General features: G+C 35.6%; 1 protein-coding gene across 1 annotated transcript in view; it reads left to right on the top strand.

The window, feature by feature from the left end:
• RYR3 (ryanodine receptor 3) overlaps positions 1-20,908 on the top strand; it is a 192,487-nt gene that overhangs the window by 97,017 nt on the left and 74,562 nt on the right. Inside the window, exons 37-51 of the mRNA XM_088167194.1 lie at positions 19-219; positions 490-592; positions 4,219-4,356; positions 7,319-7,592; positions 9,291-9,405; positions 11,120-11,252; positions 12,177-12,280; positions 13,672-13,807; positions 14,802-14,982; positions 15,448-15,553; positions 16,647-16,767; positions 17,355-17,524; positions 18,175-18,395; positions 18,764-18,854; positions 20,236-20,376. Of these exons, the coding sequence (XP_088023320.1) occupies positions 19-219; positions 490-592; positions 4,219-4,356; positions 7,319-7,592; positions 9,291-9,405; positions 11,120-11,252; positions 12,177-12,280; positions 13,672-13,807; positions 14,802-14,982; positions 15,448-15,553; positions 16,647-16,767; positions 17,355-17,524; positions 18,175-18,395; positions 18,764-18,854; positions 20,236-20,376 (2,235 nt within the window). The remainder of the gene's footprint in view (positions 1-18; positions 220-489; positions 593-4,218; positions 4,357-7,318; positions 7,593-9,290; positions 9,406-11,119; positions 11,253-12,176; positions 12,281-13,671; positions 13,808-14,801; positions 14,983-15,447; positions 15,554-16,646; positions 16,768-17,354; positions 17,525-18,174; positions 18,396-18,763; positions 18,855-20,235; positions 20,377-20,908) is intronic.

Genomic DNA, 20,908 nt, shown 5'->3' with positions numbered 1-20,908 from the left:
CTATTTTCTCTACCCTAGATGTGTCATTTACTCAATTATTTTTGTGACTGTGAACTGCAACATAGAGTGGAAGCAATTGTATCATTTGCAGACCGTTATGTATCAAAATTGCAGTATAACCAGAAATACAGGTACAATGAACTGATGCAAGCCTTGAACATGTCTGCTGCTTTGACGGCCAAGAAGACTAAAGAATTTCGGTCTCCTCCTCAAGAGCAGGTAATATTAAAAAAAAAAAAAAGATTGAATTAAAGATTAAAAAAATCTCTTTATGATGATGAAATAAAGTCCTGACTCGGCAAACCAAAATGAATTTGGAAATAAATTTATTCCATGCTGCAAAATACTGAATGTCAGAATGCTGAAACTTGTGTTCTAGAACTTAAGCTGTAAACCAAGTAAGGTAAAGTAAGGTCAAGTACGGCTATATATACTAGAATATGTCTTAGGCTATCTCAGTGTTTTAACTATGTTTTAAATCCCTTAAAGATTAATATGTTGCTGAATTTTCAACTCGGAGAGGATTGTCCCTGTCCAGAGGAGATTCGGGAGGAATTATATGAATTTCATGATGATCTTCTAATTCACTGTGGTGAGTGGAAAGTTGTTGATAGAAGTTTTGTTTGTCTTTTCGGCACTTGACAGATCAGTTGAAAAATATGCTAGCATGAGAGGTTTTTTTATTAGATGTATTACTGCCTACAAAGTGACTTTACTGACAAATTTTGGTGTATATTGCAAAAATATGGGAAGCCTGTACATGGTTTTAAGTTTCACTGTTAAATCTCTATTAAATATTATCTAATATTATTCTATTTATATACCAGTTTTAGACTTCTTGGGGAAAAATAATCCAAACAAGAAGATTGGCTTACCTTAAAAGATTTATATAAGCACATATATGAGTACAAGCAGATAAAAAGTTACTGAGGGAACACAATAACTGCAAAGCTGAGCATCAGAAATTTAATTTGAAAAAGCAGATGTGGACTTCTCTGCCTGCTTTAGCTTAGTTTCCTGTTGTATGCATAACTGTGTCAGTCATTTTAAAACACTTGCACTGCATATTGCAGCTTGAATTTCCTCCACTCATTTAATTTGCATTTCCTGTGTAGTTTCATGTGGGTTTTTTGATGTCTGTTTTTTGTTAGTTTATTGAGTTTATTGAGATCTTAGTCTAATTCAGACAATCATGGAATTATTAGCATTTGTAGTCTGAGTCATCTAATTATTACTGTTCATTCCCAGCAATTATGCAGTTAAAACTGAAATAAACAAGCTTTTTCCACTGACCTACTTGGTAGATACATTTATAGTTACTCTTCCAGTGTGTTGATTAGTTCTATGGTTATTGGCATCCATCTTGTCCAAAAAGAAGGGGCCAATGTCATTACAGTGAGTTGACAGCATCTCAATCTCTCCCCCAGGAAGAGCATGATATTCCTAATGGTTAGTTCTTCCTTGTCCACCTTTTTGCTTGAGGTCATTATCAAATGTTTACCAATACAATTTGATAAATATTTCTCTGCTTGTTATCCCTAAAACCAATGTTACCTGGTTCAGGAATTGTACTGTTTTAATGACCTATAATTAAGTTTTCGTTTTCTGTTTGGAGGCATGGTGCCTCCTAAACCATTCTGTGCTTATATTATTAAGGCTTCTGATATTACTTTGTACTGCTATATTTGAGTACCCTCTTAGAATTTCCAGTAGTAACAAGCAAGCTGTGATTTGTTGAGAAGCCAATCATAATTTTTTCATTACCTCAGCCAAAGATGAGTAGGTCTGCTGGTATCTAAGTTGTGCTCCATCAATTTACTTCTGAGGGTGTAGTACAAGACAGTTTTAGAAGCCCTTAAAATCAAGATTAGTGTCTGTAAGGCAGAAATTTAGTTGGTTTAACATTATTTGGTTTTCACAATCCTCAGTTAATTGTTACCCATCCTTGCTTCTAATTGCTTACCAAAGACTGTTTCTTTCATTCCATCATTTTTCTTCCAAGTATTGAAGTGAATAGTTGCTATTCTCCTATTTACTCCTCTTTCTCTCTGTTTTTATTACATGTATCATAATAAATTATTACAGCCACCTCCATTTTCAGTCACTCAGCCCTTGATCTGACCTCTGGTTTCCAAGGGTAATGCCCGTTTGGCAGCATGGAGTACTCTAAGACTCCAGGATGGAGATTATGAAAGACCTACAATTTACTTGGAAATGTCTAAACTCCACAATCAATTAATTTTAGCTTAAAATCTTGTGGCTGGTATGATCAGTGAGTTAGTTTAGCTCACTCTTCATATTTAATGAAGTGAGACACTAGTTACTGTATGCATTGAGATTTTTTTCTTTTTAGGGATGAACATTTATTTGTTTACTACATTATAAACATGTATTTTCAATGAGAGTTCAAGACAGAGAAAATGTTGCCTCATGATGTAAATAGTTTAAAGATCCTCTGGATGCTAATCAAAACCATATTCTTTGTACAGATTTATCAGAGGTGGTCCCTGTGGATAAATGCTCCTCATTATCTGTGTCCTGACTTGGTCCTGAAAATCAGTACTAAGCAATCACAGCTGCAGATTAAATGAATAGGAGTTCTGCCTGGAATTTTTAATCAGCTTTTTAGTGCTAAGTATACTTTGCCATCTAAGTGGAAAAGTATGTATGCAATCAAGTAATTAAAGGCTTCTTCATAATGAATATAAGCAAATAGTTACTCAGGCAATCTTAATCCTAGCACATCCCAACTGTGAGTGGTTAATTTTGCTGGCAAAATAATGGTCCTCTATCATATGTTTTATGTGCAATTTCTTGGTTCTAAAAAAACCAAACAAATTTACAGCATATTTTGTAGCATCTTATCAAACTGACAGTTATCTGGGTTGAAAACATCTGTACCAGTGCACAGACCTCTGCCACTTGAAGGAAGCAATTAGCCAGCAGCAACGTGAGACAGTCAGCTTCTGAATGGATTGCAACTATAAGAGGACGCAGAATGAACAATTAATGATATGGAGCAGTAAATGACACCCCATCTGGAGGACTCACAGACCTCATCTACCCCAGTCCAACACCACCTTAACTCATGATCCCAATGCATTTCTTGTTTCTGTCCATTTCAGCTTCTGAAGAGTTCCTCTCCCAGTGTTTTTCTCTTGTGTCCAGGGCCTAGGTTTTATTTCAATGCCAGATAGTTTCTTCCTTTAATATCCTCATATGCTTTCTCTTTCCTTTCCTTACTGATGATGTTTCCTGTTCTCTTTTTTTTCAGACTGACTGTATCCTGTCTTAACTTCATTTTGCCAAGCCAGTTTCACTCATCCCATATCTTAAATTCTGTATTTGCTGTCCAATTTCAATTTTGACTTCTTTCATACCCTCCCAGCACCTTTGAATTTTATCACTTAGTCACTCCTAGTCATAATTTCCTCTCTCTTTGTAGCTGCCAGCAGCAAAGTTTCTCTAACTTGATACCACATCAGTTCTATTCTCTTTCTTAGTTTGAAAAGCAAACTGCAAAAGCTTACATTTCAGCTTGGCATAATTATCTCTGATCTGAAAGAACCTGCTTAGTTGTTCTTTGCTTCTGCCCATAACGCATGTGCTGTCTGATGATCACTAAGAGATGTGAGAGACTTTGAATGGTTGTGAAGCAGTGAACTGTTTTAAACTACCTGGTAAAATGACATCCCATCTCATTATATACGTTTTCATGAAAAGCAGGTATTGCCCACATAATCTCTGAACATCTGCCTTCTTACAGTTTTAAATTCAGTTAATATATTTGTTTATTGCTGCTAAATATCTCGACTGAAAAACTGTACTGTATTGTAAGATACAGCCATACGCTTCTTTATCTAGCCTACATTCTGCAGTATGAAACAAAGGATCACACATTTAATCAAATATGACTATGAGTCATATTTAATTGCCATAGCAGACTCTTAAAAAAGTACCATTTCTTTGGTCATTATAGTGAAAAATGAATACTATAAATCTGGATGTAAGTATGTGTACTGAAATTTGAAATAATCTGAGCCCTGATTCTGGCCTTATGTGTTAAATCTGCTGGCCTTACTACTTCTTCTTTTACCCTGTATGAAATTTGCTAGTTAAAAAATCATTCCTATAGCTATTTTAATATTGTTTAAATATTGAGGGAGTTAAACTTCAAATATTACCGTTTTTTCCTAACCAGTTTTGTTTTATACTAAGGTATTCCACTAGAAGAAGAGGAAGAGGAAGAGGAAGATTCCTCCTTGACTGGCAAACTCCGTTCATTAATGTACAAAATCAAAGGTCCACCAAAAGCAGAAAAATTGGAGCCTAAGGAAGAAGAAGAGAAAGCTCCTAGTAAGTTTTCTTTCCATATAAATACTTTTCTGATACAAGTGTTAGTTTTACACAGTCAACAGGAGTGTATTTTCTAATAAAATTTTATAAGAGGCTGAAGAAGGAGACTGCCTGTTTAAGTTTCTTCTGCCTCTTGGAACTATTATTCTGTATACTGAACACCTGAGATGCATTTTTAAACAAGAAATTAAAATGAGTGGAAGATTTTGGATCCAGATCATTAACCATTGGGGTTGAAAATTTACATATTCATTATAAAGAACTGTTAAAGGCTAATTATGGCACAATAATCTAGACTCAAGCATTCTAAACTTGGGAAGACCTAATTTTTATGGTTTGGTTTTTTTAATGTAAAAATTCTTCTTTAGAGCTGATTGATCTCCATTTCCTTCTATTACCTGTTCTTAGGCTAAGTATACACACAAATATAGACAGGCACATAAACCCCCAAAACACTTGTAATCACAAACTTCTTATTCTGAGCATATCCATTCTGTGTATATCCATTCCCATACCCTCTTCCATAATATGCAAGAAGTGTCCATGGTCTATACAAGCGAGATTGGTTCTGTGCTTGCAATTCCTCAACTATTTGCATAAGCTTTTTGTTGAGCCTCTTTGCAAAAGTTACCCGATTCTCACTGCCACTGTGCTCACATGACACAGGAGAATTCATCCCAGTGAGGGTGATGTGCAGTATGAATCTCACAAACTTTGTATTTGCAGTTTTTAATCCTTAGTAGTGGCTAGGGATGGTGAGGAATAAACAAGGCAAATTCCTCCAGGTCTTCCTTTAGGACATGTTTTTGCAGTTTCTTAGCCTTTCTGAATCAAGATTAGGTTTCTAGCTCTAAATTTCTCTAACACCATACAGATATTATGTGCAGGGTTCTCCAAGTGACTTGAGGTTAGTCAACCAATGATGGTTACACATCTTTTTTTTTTTCCAAGCTGCTCAGTTGGTCAATAGGTCCATGTACAGATGTAGAATGGTTAATTTATTTCAGGCTCAAAAATTTCATAAAGAGTTGTGCTGGGATTAGACAGCAAAGTTATTTTATAACTCATGACACCTCTTACATGATCTACTTGCTCTGGAAAGCACTTTAGAGTGTTTGTCCTGGCCTGAAAGCATATTTTGATCTGTTAAGCTTGTTACTGTGTTGTAAGTACATTAAATATCATAACAATCTGGTATGCTGCATGTAACAGGGCTTCATTCTCCAGTGACTCAGTAGCATTTGCTTTTACTTTAATGGTAGCTGGACCTACTCAGTATCTGGAAGTATAATTTCTTCAGGTTTCATGTGAATTCTGTTGTCATGAATCAGGAAGTATTCACTCCTAAAGCCTCAGGGCACATGGTGTTTGATCCTTAGAACAGAGCAGTTCACTCATTTCGTGTACCAGAGCTTTGGGCTACAAAAAAGATAGGTTGGAAAAATAACTTTCCAGTGTCTATTTTTCTAGAAATTTCAGATGATTTCTTCAGGCTTGGGCTTCTCCTTGGAGTGATGCATAGTACAAATATGCACATGGATTAAGTAATTTAAAGCATGATGAAAAATAATATAAATATATTATATTATATACTTGACTGTAGCTGGAGACTCAGAGGTTTTTAGTCCATGTGTGCACTTTTCCCTTTACTTTCCTTTTTACCAGGAAATTTAGAATTCAGAGATTAAAGGAAATGGGTGTCAGAGGTACCCTTAATCCTCTTATATGCATGAAGAGGTTGGTGGTTTCCATGATGTGTACCTATTTCCAAGGTTAAAATCTCTGGCCTTGAGTGTCTTGGCTTTGGTTATACATTCAGAGTGTGAATATTCTTAAGAAGGAACTCTTTACTACAAATAAATCTTCCTTTCCTCTAAGCATACATTAATTTCTTATCACAAACTTTTACCCAAGTGAAGAATACCAGCAATTTCATTCATTAATGATGAATCAGTAATTTTTGTACTTAAAAACAAGTTAAAACTAAAAATAAACACATAGAGGCAATAGATTAGCATTAATGATTATTGAGCTCTTGTAAATATCAAGTCAAAACTGAGAGAAAGCATGACATGCTACTAAGAGCAGGGCTATCTCTGAGAAGTACAGAATTTGTTCCCACAGATTGAAAGCCTAATTATTGAACAGAACCTCAGAATTAATGATGGGTTTTCATAAATACAATATTAAGTAAACTAAGAAAGAAGTGTTAGCAAGTGAAAGAATACAAAACACAAACCCCAATGGATCTACACCATCTATAAACACTTTAGTGACGGAAAGTGGGAGGGAGCTGTTCTTGCCATTGGAAGAACTTTGGGAAAGTCAAGGAGTATAATTTATTACTGGTAATAGAAGAAAGAAACTTGCATTGTTTTAAGAGGTAAGGTGGTTATTCCTGTTCTACTTGATATCAAGCATGAACTTTTGCTGGAGCAAGGAACTGAAACTGAACTGGAACTGAAAACATACCTAGTTTTCAGGTAAATTCCCTAAACTTTGGGCTCAGCAAAATTGTTTTTGGCATCACTGAATTTGCAATATCTACAATACAAGTGCTTCAAGCAATATTTATTCTGTAGTTCCAAACAATACAGTGTTTTTAGAAAGTGCATTCCCAAGTGACAGAGACTTGATATAGAAATAAGGGATACATTAAAAGTCTAAATGCAACATTTAATTTACAAGGATGATTTTCAGAGTCACGGTCAACTTAAAGGTTTTCATTGTCAACAGTGCTGGTATGGACTTGAACCCTAAGTATTGTTTTCCATCTCTCAAGAACACTACATTTATCTTGAAAGATCTGAAAGTTGCCTTTCCAATTTAAAAATTCTGTTCAGTTTTCTTGTGGATTTTTACAACCTCTCTGTTTTTCTACTCTTACATATTTTACTGTAATACATGCTTTTGACATTTTCTGTTGGAAGACCTAGTAACATTTAATGTATTTTGCTTTTAGCTACACTGAAAGAACTCATATCGCAGACAATGGTGCGCTGGTCCCAGGAAGATCAGATCCAGGATCCCGAATTAGTTCGGATTATGTACAGCCTCCTTCGCAGGCAGTATGACAGCATTGGTGAGCTCCTGCAGGCTCTGAGGAAAGCATACACCATCAGTGCTGCCTCTGTGAAGGACACCATTAATCTGCTTGCAGCACTGGGACAGATTCGCTCACTCCTCAGTGTGAGGATGGGAAAAGAGGAGGAATTGCTAATGATTAATGGATTAGGGTATGGAATTAACAGAATTTTGTTTTTAAATTGGTGTGAAGCTTTTTGTTATACTAGTAAAACCTATAGTTTTTGTTCCTAAATGAAAACCGATGCTGTACTGAAGTGTATATATACCAGAGATTTACATTTTCACTTATATTTCCAAGGTGACTCCAACCAATCTCTCTAACAGTATCAAAAGGGTCAAAGTTTCTGTGAACTAATGCATTAGCTAAAGAAAATTGACTCCTTTTACTACAGTTACGCTTGATGCTTAAATCCTATTCAAAGTACATGTTTTAGCAGCTCTGGAGAAAAATCACTAATATTTTTGCCAGTGTCTATCTATACTGCATTTTTCCCAAACTTAAAGCCCATTTTATATTTCATGTATGAGTGAATAAACTTGATGGTGTCTTTTCAATAGGAAATTCCGAAGAAATTTCCTTTACATAGCAACAGATGATGTGACAATATTTTCTGCATCTTTGCTATAAAATTACCTCTGTTGAGCATAGGTATTATGGTGCACTCCTGCATGTTTGTTATTCCTCTTGTGTGACTAAATGCTGGTTGGGCCATTAAATGTTTGAAGGGAAAAAAATCACAGAAAGAAAATTACTTCAATTAAAATGGTGCATTTAGAAAGAGAGAAAATTATAGTATTGTTACCTGAGAACTATATTTGTTTTACTTTCTTCAGGAATATTAAAAAAATTCTCTCCTTTACAACAGTTGTAAGGAAGTTCAATTATTCTTACTATTTCAATGTAAAATCTATACTGTCTTTGTAAAAATTGCAAAGACTAATCTCTTCATTTGAATTGATCAAGTCATGGCAATGGCTCGTTAGGCAGTGTGCAGCAGTTATTACCCAATATGTCCTCGATGCCAAGTTGATAAATTTCCTGAGAATTATATGAGGGGTAAAGGATAAATTTTTCATAAATATGATATGTATACAAACACTTTCCAAGAGGTGCTGTATTGAGACTCATCCATTCTCAGTTTTCTGTATTACTTTAAAGCAGGCATGATGCCTGTTATACTCCATGTCTTTTTAACAGGTTATCCTAAAGTTTTAGAAATCCCTGGATTCTCTTGAAATCTAGTCCCTGGGTTATTTTGAAACACATAAATTGTCTTCTGGATTATGAAACCAATACACCAGATTCTAGAAAATGTTGAGGGAATGGTGGGCAGAGTGAAAAAGTTAAAATAGTCCTTTGTAATGGATAATGAAATGAAATACATATAACAGATAACCTTAAATACTAAGTCTATTTATTTTCTTTACTTTGTGAACTGAGGAAATTAATTAAGAGGTTACTGCAGAAAAATGATTTATTAGATTTCATTTTCTTGATCTCTGTTCTCAAATTAAAACCTAACAAAACATATTCTTTTCCACTTAGATCATCACAGAATTTTTTAAAATTTAAACACAACAGATGGTAGGAGCAATTTAGAGATGAAAAATTGCCATCTCAAAATTTGGAGGTTAATAGTCTTATTATGAAGAATCTATGAGAATTAGAGAAATGACAGCATATTGAAATGTGAAACATTCTGTTCTCAGGTGGTTTTGTATTATGCTGAATTCTAAGAATTTAAAATTATGTTAATACAATGAATGCATACTTCTGAAATCTCAGTGCATCGACTTAAATTAATTTGGGGTTTCTGAAAAACAAATTTTCTTTTCTTCCGTTTTAGAGATATAATGAACAACAAGGTATTTTATCAGCATCCTAACTTAATGAGAGTCTTGGGCATGCATGAGACTGTTATGGATGTGATGGTCAATGTGCTTGGAGGAGATAAATCTCAGGTAATTTCACCACAATTGTTATGTGCTTTGCATTTTGAACCTCACCAAAAATATATTAGGATGCTTAAGAAGTGAACAAAAATATACACCGTGTAAGCTAGATTTTGCTTGTCCAAATTAAAGTATTCATTAATGGAAAAAGTAGAAACTTTTTTATTTTACTAGAGGAAGAAGCCCAGTAGCCTAGCCTTGATTTTTAAAACCTGAGATGTTATAGGTGTTTCATTTTTCTTTGAGTAGGATTGTAAAATGTTTTGTTCTTAAATTAAATATATACTTAACTGCATTTATTGGAGGTGTAGCTCTGGTAGGAAAATTTCTCTCTTCATCTTAAATGAAGTGTTACTACCAAAAAATTATAATAAGAGACGAAACCCAGTTGAAATGTTAATGCTCAAATTGATGTACTTGCATTGATCAAAAATTTTCTTGCAGTGTTGTGGTCTTCCTTTTCTGTGTTATGCTTGAATATATAAATACATGTTATTTTAAAGGCAAAGTGGCATAAATTTTGAGAAGCTTAACAGAAAATTTTCACTCCTGAAGAAAGTGAGAAGTGCACATATTTTCTTTCTTCTCTTTGCTTATGCCTGATGTTTTTGTCCTGTTGCCTCCACCCCAAAAAGAGAGGTCTCCTCTGAACCTAGTATTCCTTATTTAATATCCTTTTGCCTGGCCACTCATTCTTCTTATGTATTTGGAACAATTTTCAGCCCAATATTCTATCTTTTGCTTATCTTTCCTCTGTCTCTCAATTTTTCATAACTTGATTGTCTTCTATGTGCAGCTGCACCACTTTTCCTTTGCCTCTTTGGTCATATTGCTCATATAATTCTCTTAAATGCTTATACATTGAATCTGCCTATATCATTGCAGTTTTGCAAAGTATTAACATACCAGTTTTAGTATTTCTGTTGAATTTCAAGGCAAGTTACAATTAATTACAAAATTATTATTACTTTGCTAATTTATAAGTACTACAATACCCTGGTTTTGTAAAGCCAAAGGTGATAAAAAAACCTGAAACCCAAAACGTTGGCAACTCCCAATGACTTCTAATTTTCTTAAAAACATTTTCCTAGAAAATTTTAATAACACAGATCTACGAAAATGCTTTACCCAGAAATTACCATGACATCCTTCAAAGGAAATGCAGATTTAGAAAACTGCCTAGTAACCCGGTGTTGTGCCATTAAATGTGCTTGGCCACCCAAAATAGCCTATTTTGTGTCTCTGTCTTTATGAATCGCATGTAGCCAGTAGGTACCTCATGAACATTTCTTTCTGTGCTGTGTTGTAGCTTCAAAAGATGGAATGAGCAATCGTGAAATGTAATCTGTGGTTTAGGGATTGGTCATTTTTCTAGGTTGTGGCAGCAGATTGTTTAAGCTAGATCTCCAGCTTCTTGGAATAAATGGTTAATCATGAGGGTATGTTGAGACATGTATTGTCTCTGAAGGAATGGTGGGAAGGCAATAACTTGTCAGTTCAAACTGCTATGTCACCTACAGTTCTCTGAAAAATGACTCTAATGGCCTGATGAATGTGAAAGTTAAAAGGAAATGTGGATACTTTCTTAAGTTAGAACCAAAGCAAGTGTCTGTTGCTTATCACCTTGGTAACTTCACTGTACTTTCCTTGTTAGGAGTGCAGGAAGAACTGGAACAGATTGGTAATTAACATATTTCACTGCTTTGTCAACTTTCCTTTTCAGCAGATTGCTTTTCCTAAGATGGTGGCAAGCTGTTGTCGGTTCCTGTGCTACTTCTGCCGCATTAGTCGCCAAAACCAAAAGGCCATGTTCGAGCATCTCAGTTACCTACTGGAAAACAGCAGCGTTGGACTGGGTATGCCATGTAGCTGCAACACCTAAAAGCAAAAGTAGGAGCAACTGTGATATCACAAGAGTAGTGTCTAATTTGTATACCAGGCTGAAACATGCTTAAACCACCTTGTGGTTTCACCTTTAAATTTTTTTTTCACTTTGTTTCATACTTATGTGTCTATGAATTGTATCAGAAACAGAATAGTCTGAATCTGCATTATTAAACACCTTGAAAAAGTTACTATTAAACATATGGTTTGACATTTTTTCATTCAAAATAGTTGTGGTTTGAAATCTAAGATTAAAATGACTCCTTATGGTGCTTGCTGGTTTCATCTGGTTTCATTTTCCTTGCCTCTACAGTTTAGGCTATTGAAGTAAATTTTATATTTTTCTTTTGAATGCCGAATGCATGCGCTTTAGATTTTGTAACAAAAGGAAAATTTTAATGGCTAGATAGCATGTGATTTCACAGTGATTTAGCTGTTCATGTGTGTATTTGGCCGCAATAAACACTGAAAATTGGAAGAGATTAAAGAAAGAAAACAGTTAATTGAAGCTTGAAATGTCTCTTTTTGCTAACACAAGCATGTTTCAAAACCTTGACTTGATAAGACTGTGCAGAATTATGTAGTTAACATATTCGTCTCCTAAGGAAATAGTATTCCTCTGTTTTGCTACATTGTTAATACTGATTTTTTTTCATCTATATTTAAAACCACTGCTATTGAGCTTGCTTACTGATATGGATGTAAAGTCAGAAAAAAAAATTCAGCATTTTCACTTTATCAAAAACATTTGACTATGTTCTTGGATGAAGAACTGCCCTAAAATGTGCTATGAATATATTTAGGTTGTAGATTCCAGCGTGATTGCTGCCCTCTGCTGCATGAATGTGATTACTGCAAACTGCATTTAATTATTATATATCAACTTTTTTCTGCAGCATTTCCTTCCATGAGGGGTTCGACACCACTTGATGTGGCAGCAGCCTCTGTAATGGACAACAATGAGCTTGCACTCGCATTGGAGGAGCCAGATCTTGATAAGGTGGCCACTCTGACTTATTTACCCATTTATTAAATGGTGTACTTGTGCTAAAAGGGTTTAAAAGGGAAATTTTGGTCAAAGTAGGTTTTGAATATGTTGTCCTCAGAAATACCCACTCTAGGTACATGTTGCTTCAAGATAAGATTGACTGAGCAGTATTTTCCCCGATTTTGCTTTATGCTTATCAGGAATCAGAGCAAAAGATATTTATTTCTTATCTTCTGTATGCTTTCACTATTGTTATCAGGCAGAATGGATGACAAGAAAAAAGGCATGAAGCAGGAATATCAAGAAGTGTTGTTTAGGAAGTAAAAAAAAAAAAGATAATTAAGAAGACAATGTTAAAAAAAGGACGCAGGTCTTTAGCTTAAATCATAGAGATTTGTGGGGATGGAGGTTAGAGCTAAGAGAATGGAAAGGCAGCTATTTCAAGATGAACGGTGAAACAGGATTTTAAGGCTAGGGTCAATGGGAAACTGAATCCAGAATTCAGGTCACTGGCAATGGTTAAGAATAAAGGAGAATGTGAGGAGAGGCAGGATGAGCCGGAGAATGTGGTAAAATGTAAAAAATTACATGAAAGTTATTTTTATATCACAAGAGGAAAACAGATTTAGAGATGTAAGTGCATAGTCAGAAGAGGAGGAAAGCAGGTAGAGGAAGTCAGACATGCTAGCAGAGCATTAGGGTACAGAAAACAGAAAGCAGGGTTTAATATAAATGGAGACAGTAGTTAAACACCTAAGTGGTAGCTTAGCACAGGGAAAATCTGTGCAGTGTGAGAGGATCCTATGATGATGGGGAACTCGTGGGACTGTTTGTGATCAGTATACGATGTGGGAGAGGAAAAGCTGTGAAATTGAAATAAATGGGCATATTACAGCAATAGCTTGGAGACGACAAGAATATGAATGGAAAGGGTATGAGACAGCGCAGCAATATACGTACTAGGCAATAAGCTGTTGAGAAGAATTAGCAATTCTCTATCACCTGCAAAATTGCTGAGTGCACTCTGTCCTGTCAATAAAAATTTGAATGGTATTGATATCAATCCTTGGGATTCAACACTAGTGACTGTCTTATATTTTAATGGCAATTACTGTAGAGGAAGTCACTTAAACTAAATTTCACTGTGACCATATTTCTCATTTACCGATTGCTTACCTTGAAATACTTGGCACTTAGCTTACTGAAATACTTGGCACTGTACAAATTCTGAATGTTCAAACAGTAAAGATATCGGCTATAACATCAGCAGTATTTCATGATGAAAAAATCAGGCTGTGTGTGCCTTAGAACTGGGCTTCTCAAATTCATTAGTCATTCTAGCTGAATCATAATGTATTGGCTGCAATGTATTACCTTTGGTGAGAATTCCTTCTGTGTTGTAGGTTGTTACCTACCTGGCGGGTTGTGGCCTGCAGAGTTGTCCAGTATTGCTGGCAAAAGGATATCCAGACATTGGATGGAACCCAATAGAGGGTGAACGTTACCTGTCATTCTTACGATTTGCAGTTTTTGCTAACAGTAAGTCTAATTTCTTGGCATCCAGATTCCATCAAAAAGGTGTCCTTTAAATTAGCTTCCTAACCATAAAAATACATTAAATCTGAAGAGAGGTTAATGCATACTTTTCTCATTACAAACACAAGACTACTGGTGTATGCTTGTTATTGTATTTTTTTTTCTGAATCTTCATAATTAGTTGCATTTTTTTCTTAATTTTTTTTTGCAAATCACGTAATTGAGTAGATTTACCTGTAGCCATGGTAGCAAATCATGTTAGGAATTCCTTGGCACAGGAAGACCAGGAGTGGGGATTGCATCAATAAATTCCTTCCATTCCTCCGGGAGAAGAGTCTTTCCCATGCTCTAGCATGTTGTCCCTCCCATGGGAGACAGTCCTCCACAACCTGCTCCAACGTGAGTCCATCCCATGGGCAAAAATTCTCCACAAACTGCTGCAATGTGGGGCACTTCTCCAGGGAGTGCAGTCCTTCCAGGATGGGCTTCTCCAGTGCGAGTTCCCCACAAGTCCTACCAGGAAACCTGCTCCAGTCTGGGCTCCACTCTCCACAGGCCTGCAGGTGACTCTGCTAGGAGCCTGCTCCAGCACAGACCTCCATGGTGCAATCACAGCCTCCTCTCAGGCATCCCCTGCTGCAGTGTGGGTCTCCTTCATGGGGTCTCCTCCAGAGGCTGCAGGTGGATCTCTGTGTCCCCATGAACCTCCAGGGGCTGCAGGTGGATCTCTGTGTCCCCATGAACCTCCAGGAGCTGCAGGTGGATCTCTGTGTCCCCATGGACCTCCAGGGGCTGCAGGTGGATCTCTGCATCCCTGTGGACCTCCCTGGGCTGCAGGAGCACAGCTGCCTCACCATGGGCTGCAGGGGAATCTCAATGCCGGCGTCTTAGGATGAGGACTTGTTTTATATTTTGTAACAATTAGGAGAAAATGAAGTTTTCTTCTGATTTTAGAATACCTTTCAGGAGAAAATGTGTAGTGCTTTTTGGTCCTCAGGTGAAAGTGTTGAGGAAAATGCAAGTGTTGTGGTCAAGCTCCTTATTCGACGGCCAGAGTGCTTCGGGCCAGACCTTAGGGGAGAGGGAGGAAATGGTTTGCTGGCTGCTATGCAGGAAGCCATCAGGATCTCAGAGAATCCTAGTCGTGACCTTCCTTCCCAGGCATATAAAAGAGAAGGGTAAGTAAATGTGAATGCTTGTTTGGCAAATGAGGATTTAATAGCTGGTTCAATCATGCTTGCAATATGTGGATAATAGACCCTGTTGTGTAAGGCATTATACAAACAGAGAGAATTAGAGATTCACATCCACGAGAAGTTGTCATATGGTATTCATAAAGCGTTAGCTAGATAAAAGTGGAAAAAGAGTTAGAGAGAAAAAGCCTGAAGGACAAAACAAATGAGAAGACTGCTGTGGAATGAAGCTAAAGTTAAGGTAAAGTAACCGAGGAAGGTAGAAAGCTCATGTGAAGTCTGCTATTATAGTTAGCCTGCATGCTTACCCTTGGGACAAAAACCCTTTAGTCTGGAGCCAAAGGGATGAGTATGTCTGGTGAATAGTCTCTGGATTATGTCTCTAGCTCCAGAGAAGAGCTATAAAACTTAGATTAGCAAAAATGCTCACTGTTATTTTTAACTTTTTAGTGATGATGAGGAGGAGGAAGAGGAGATTGTGCACATGGGAAATGCAATCATGTCATTTTATTCAGCTCTCATAGATTTACTTGGACGCTGTGCACCAGAAATGCATGTGAGTTCATTTTACCACTTGTTCAAAAAATGCAGATTTCTAAACATAACTGTACATGTCTAACTAAACCTTTCTCTTTTCAAAGCCTTCTTCCCTTCAGAAGGTAGACTTTATGGCTTCTTGCTGTTTTAGGTGGATGTATTCCCTGCAAGCTGCTTATAAAGAGCCATGTTTTTTTGATTCCCTTATGCTTTTTTATTTATCTAAAATTTTGATAATTTTTACATGATTATGGAATCAAAGCAAATATGAACTAAAAAGCCATAAAAATAATTTTAAAAAGAATGTCATAGATGGCTGCTTTTTGCGTGCATTGATGAAACATGATGCCCACATCATGTGAATACGTGTAAAAATATGTAAAATAACTGTTTCAACTGTAATGCCTGTAACAGTCATGTGCAAGACTTGGTTTTAATGAGACTGACTGCTGCTTGTTGGTGCTTAAAAAATCCTCTGTGTATCTCATTATAATAAGAAGTTTGGCTTGCAGCCTTCCTGCTTACTCTTAGGAAAGCTATTAAGTTTATTACCTATATGTAGCTCTCTATTGCCAGACACAGTAGTTTCATGTTATGAAAATTACTGGTAGAGATTTTCAGACACAGGTTATGAATACCTGATTTCTGCTAGAAGTCAAAAGGAATTGCTCACCTCATTGCTGTAAATGCCTTTTGAAGATTTTACGGGATAGAAATAGAAACATTCATGGATACATCACACAGGTCTGCATCCACATGTAGTGTAAGAAAAGCAAGCTTGAAACTTGTCACCATGGGCTCTCTAGGTAACATGGGCATTTCATAAGTTTTGGTTTCATCACCATATCTGGTTGGTTTAGGAATCTTATTAGTGTGAAAATATTCGCATTATTGGAAATCTATAATACTGTGAAATCATTGATATAAAAATAAGAACAGATATAAAAGTAGGAACAGCTGAATTTGGCAACTTCATTAATTTTTGAATAAATTGAATTTCTATGTGTTTTCTTCCAGTGTTTGAAAAAAACCATATTAATATAAATATTTTGAGGATAATTTTCTTATGTCCCTCAATACTAAATTTCTTAATTGATATATTTTTCTATCAGCTTATTCAAAGTGGAAAAGGGGAAGCTATTCGAATCAGGTCAATTCTTCGATCCCTAGTGCCTACTGAAGATTTGGTGGGGATTATAAGTATACCACTAAAGCTGTCTACAGTTAACAAAGGTAACTTCAATACTTTCATTCGACCATTTATCTTACATGAAAATCATTTGCCACGTTAGCCTTCAGAGGAGAGATAGAGCAGTTAGAGTTGAATGTAAGCAGAGAACTGTTCTTCAAATTTTAATTAGGTCTGCATCAATTAGAGCTGCTCCAGTGGCACAGATACTTACTCCTGTAGAACAGAGAATGTAAGAAATATTTTAAAGGATCACACCAATGGGCCAGTACTTTGTCTCCAGCAGTGGCTCTAGACATGCTACCTCTTTAGGTAAAATATTTAAGCTTGGGCTCAGTCCCTTTGTATTTTCACATTATCCAGTCATTTGTAGAATATTTTACTATTCATTTCTAAGCTTTCCTTTAAGAGTGAAAGATAATTAAATTGCAAAATAATAGGTTTTTTTAAATAATAAAAACTTAGCATTCTAAATTATTCTTTTTCAGCATAGAACAAAACTGAACAAGAATGTAATACTCTGAATATTTGAGTTTTCACATTAAATGTAATTATGATGTCTTTCATTGCCTTGGTATTTCTTGTTTTATCAGTTATCCACTATTAATTATTGCATTGTATATTTGTGTAGATGGCACAGTAAATGAGCCAGACATGTCTGCCTGTTTCTGTCCTGATCATAAAGCACCCATGGTACTCTTCTTGGACCGTGTCTATGGTATTAAGGACCAAAGCTTCCTCCTTCACCTATTGGAAGTTGGATTTTTACCAGATTTAAGAGCTTCTGCCTCTTTGGATACAGTATGTATTTCACTATTGAGTTTAAATGCAGTGGCTGGATATAGTGGCTCTCTAAGTGTAAAAAACTGGAATTTCAAGTCAAAACAGCTTTTAAAAAAAGGTATTATAGGCTCACTATAAAACAAAATCAATTGTAACTCACTATTAATTTATAGTGCATAAGTCTGATTTAAGCATTCAGTAGCACCATATGAAGTGTAAAAGTAGTTTAAAATCTTTTAATACAGGCTGTACAGTAATGCAATAAGTACATTGAGTATACTGCAATAGGCCTAATGTTTGCTTTTATTTCATGTTTGTTTCTGATAATTACACTGAAAATCCAGGTGTATGAAGAAATTGAGATGACAAGTGTTATTTAATGCTTAGTGGAGTTTTCTAACCGGTTTCAAGATAGAAACTACCTATGCTTTCCAGCTGCTGTTGGTTCAGAGGGCAGGGGCACAAGAGACAGGATGTAAATGGATGACTTGGATTTTCTCCAGTTGAAAAAGAAATGGCTTTAGTCCTCATGTATATACTGAGAATATCATGTCAGCACCCAGCCACTTAGGAGACATAAGGACTATTGCATTATTATGATTTATAGCCTTCATATTTAGTGAGCTTTATCCAGTGTGATACTAACAATCATTTACTACTTCATACAGGTTTCTCTAAGTACCACAGAGGCAGCCCTCGCACTCAATAGATATATTTGCTCAGCTGTGTTTCCGTTACTCAAAAGATGTGCTCCCCTCTTTTCTGGAACAGAGCATCATGCCTCTCTGGTTGACTCCACACTTCACACAATATATAGGTTATCCAAGGGACGCTCCCTCACAAAAGCTCAAAGAGATGCTATTGAGGAATGCCTGCTTGCTATTTGCCAGTACGTATCATACCTATGAACAAATTGATTTCTTTTGAAGGATAGGTATTTTAACAACTTGTTTCTTTCCCTGTAGTGTAGACCTAAGACTGTTTTATTCTTGCATGAAATAAATGACCAGTGTTATCTCAGGAACTGAAATGTAGATTTGTCTGTTCACTTGAAAGGGTTCAGAAATAGCACAAAGTTCTATAGAAGCTCTAACACGCTGTATCTTCTATAGGGAGAAGTGAGAACCTAGCATTGTTTTTTTGAAATACTTTTAAAGAATGTTTTGTCTCCCAATATGTAAATTGATCTAAATTTTTATTTCATTTATACTGAAGTGTATGATTTTTGCTAATAGCATCTATTTTTTAAAATCACAGCCATTTGCGTCCCTCTATGCTACAACAGCTGTTGAGAAGGCTGGTTTTTGATGTGCCCCTGCTCAATGAATACTGTAAAATGCCTCTCAAGGTAAATACTTTATTTTCTGCACATGCATCCAGCATAAAACTTCAAAATAAACTGTTGATATCTTGTTTTTAGAAACAGAATGGGAAGGGTAAAGCAATGTAAAATTACTTCTGAATTGAAAATTATGTTATTGTTTTGTAGTCTTTTAAATTAAATGTAATGCTTGCAAAATTTTTGAAATGGTGCCTAATGCAAACAGTAAGGTGGTTATGATATTTTGTATAGTGAACTGTTGATGTTCCCATTGCTTCAGCAAAAGAATATTTGAATGTATCAATTTAAATGTCAGTGTTATCTTGAGATTTCTTCTTCTGCCCTGTGAACTGTAATAACTCTTGGTGGGATGAATGGTCTAGGAATGAATTTTGAGTGAAATCTAAGAGACAGGAGGAAAGGAAGAAAATTCACCTTTTATTTTTGAGTAAACTGTAGCTGAAGTTTTATCTATCCTTTTGTTCCGTAAAAACAGAATTACAATTTTTAGACGATAAATAAATCTTATTTAGAACTATTCTGTCAGGTTTGTTTCACTTTTTTTCTTGGGATAAAACAGTTTACTCTTAAGTCTGTGTCTTTTTGTGAAAGAATTGAAATTTTATCGTATTTTAAAGCAGAGCTGACATATTCACAAGCATACTCTGGAGCATCATTAAATTTTTTTACTAAAAGTGTGGTGTAGAGTGAGTGTTAAATCTGGTTTTTAATTATTATTTTCCCTTCTTACACAGAATTGCAGTAAAAACTAAAATGTCAAGATTCTAGTCTGATGCTAAAAGAAATTTTTAAAATTTCCTTGGGATAGGAACTTTTAGTCCTACAGAAGAAACTGGCAGAAATTTGAAATTATGTGGAAAGTGCACCAATAATCATATATACTCTTTAACTGTACAGATTTATGATAGTACTTTCTATCAATTTTTCCAGACCTGAGCAGTCACAGCCAAGAGGGTGTACTGCAGGTGTCTTTTGCAGTATTTTGAATAACATTAAAGCCATCAACTACAAATGACAGGAGTTAACTCAATTTGAATTTGTAAAACTTTTCATCAGAATCTATCATGTCCTGCCTTATACCCATTTCATTGCCTCTATTTTTATCCTGTGAGCTAGTCTGTACTCAAATGGTGACAATTCTGAAATTTTTCTACTCCCTGTAATCATTGAGAATCACGCAGCAGGAGCTGTAGCTTTATATACTTTAACAATATGAGCTCTGCTGCTCTTCCAAAGGAAAAGGAAGAAAAAAAGATTATTATTCTGAGCCATTGGAAATGAAGAGACAGATACAAACAATACTACTCCTGTAACTGTTCAACATACCAATTTTTAATGTTGTTAAATAGCAAAGTTTCACATGCATTTTTGTTTCTTGAAAATCTAGCTTCTGACAAATCACTATGAGCAGTGCTGGAAATATTACTGTCTGCCTTCAGGAATGGGAAGCTATGGAATTGCAGCAGAAGAAGAATTACATTTAACTGAAAAACTTTTCTGGGGAATATTTGATTCCTTGTCTCATAAGGTAATGGCTGCAATTCACATTACATTATGGAGTGGGTATAAAAGCATTACAGTGGTAATTTGCTGTGCCAAGATCAGGAAGTTCTTATTTTAACAGTTGTTTCAGCTAATATGGGAGATACAGCAATGAATGCTTTTAATGAAGTGACAAATTGAATCTTGAAAGATTCTCTCCGAGCCGATGAAATGTCAAATCTTTGCATGATGTCCTCGTAAGCTTTACACTACTAATGAGATGTGTGCCTGTGTGTGTGTATTTATATATATATACACACATATATATACACACACATAATGTTTAGTTCTCACTGCACTAACATGTCAGTGTTGTCTGCTCTCCTATCTTGGCTCTACTAAACATTTTCAATTACTTTTTGTTGACATAAGAATTAATTTTAATAACCGTCTATATATGCTTATCAAATTGTGAGTATATGCAGAATAAATTTACATTGTCCATCTTCAAATATATATTTGTATTTATTTAGTTTTCCAATTATTGCCCAGCTGAAGATATATGAGGCAATATACTG

This window comes from Sturnus vulgaris, chromosome 6 (assembly GCF_052056855.1).
Source record: "Sturnus vulgaris isolate bStuVul1 chromosome 6, bStuVul1.hap1, whole genome shotgun sequence".
Lineage (NCBI taxonomy): Eukaryota > Metazoa > Chordata > Aves > Passeriformes > Sturnidae > Sturnus > Sturnus vulgaris.
The sequence above is the reverse complement of the archived record's forward strand: the minus strand, read 5'-3'. Positions and strand labels throughout refer to the sequence as shown.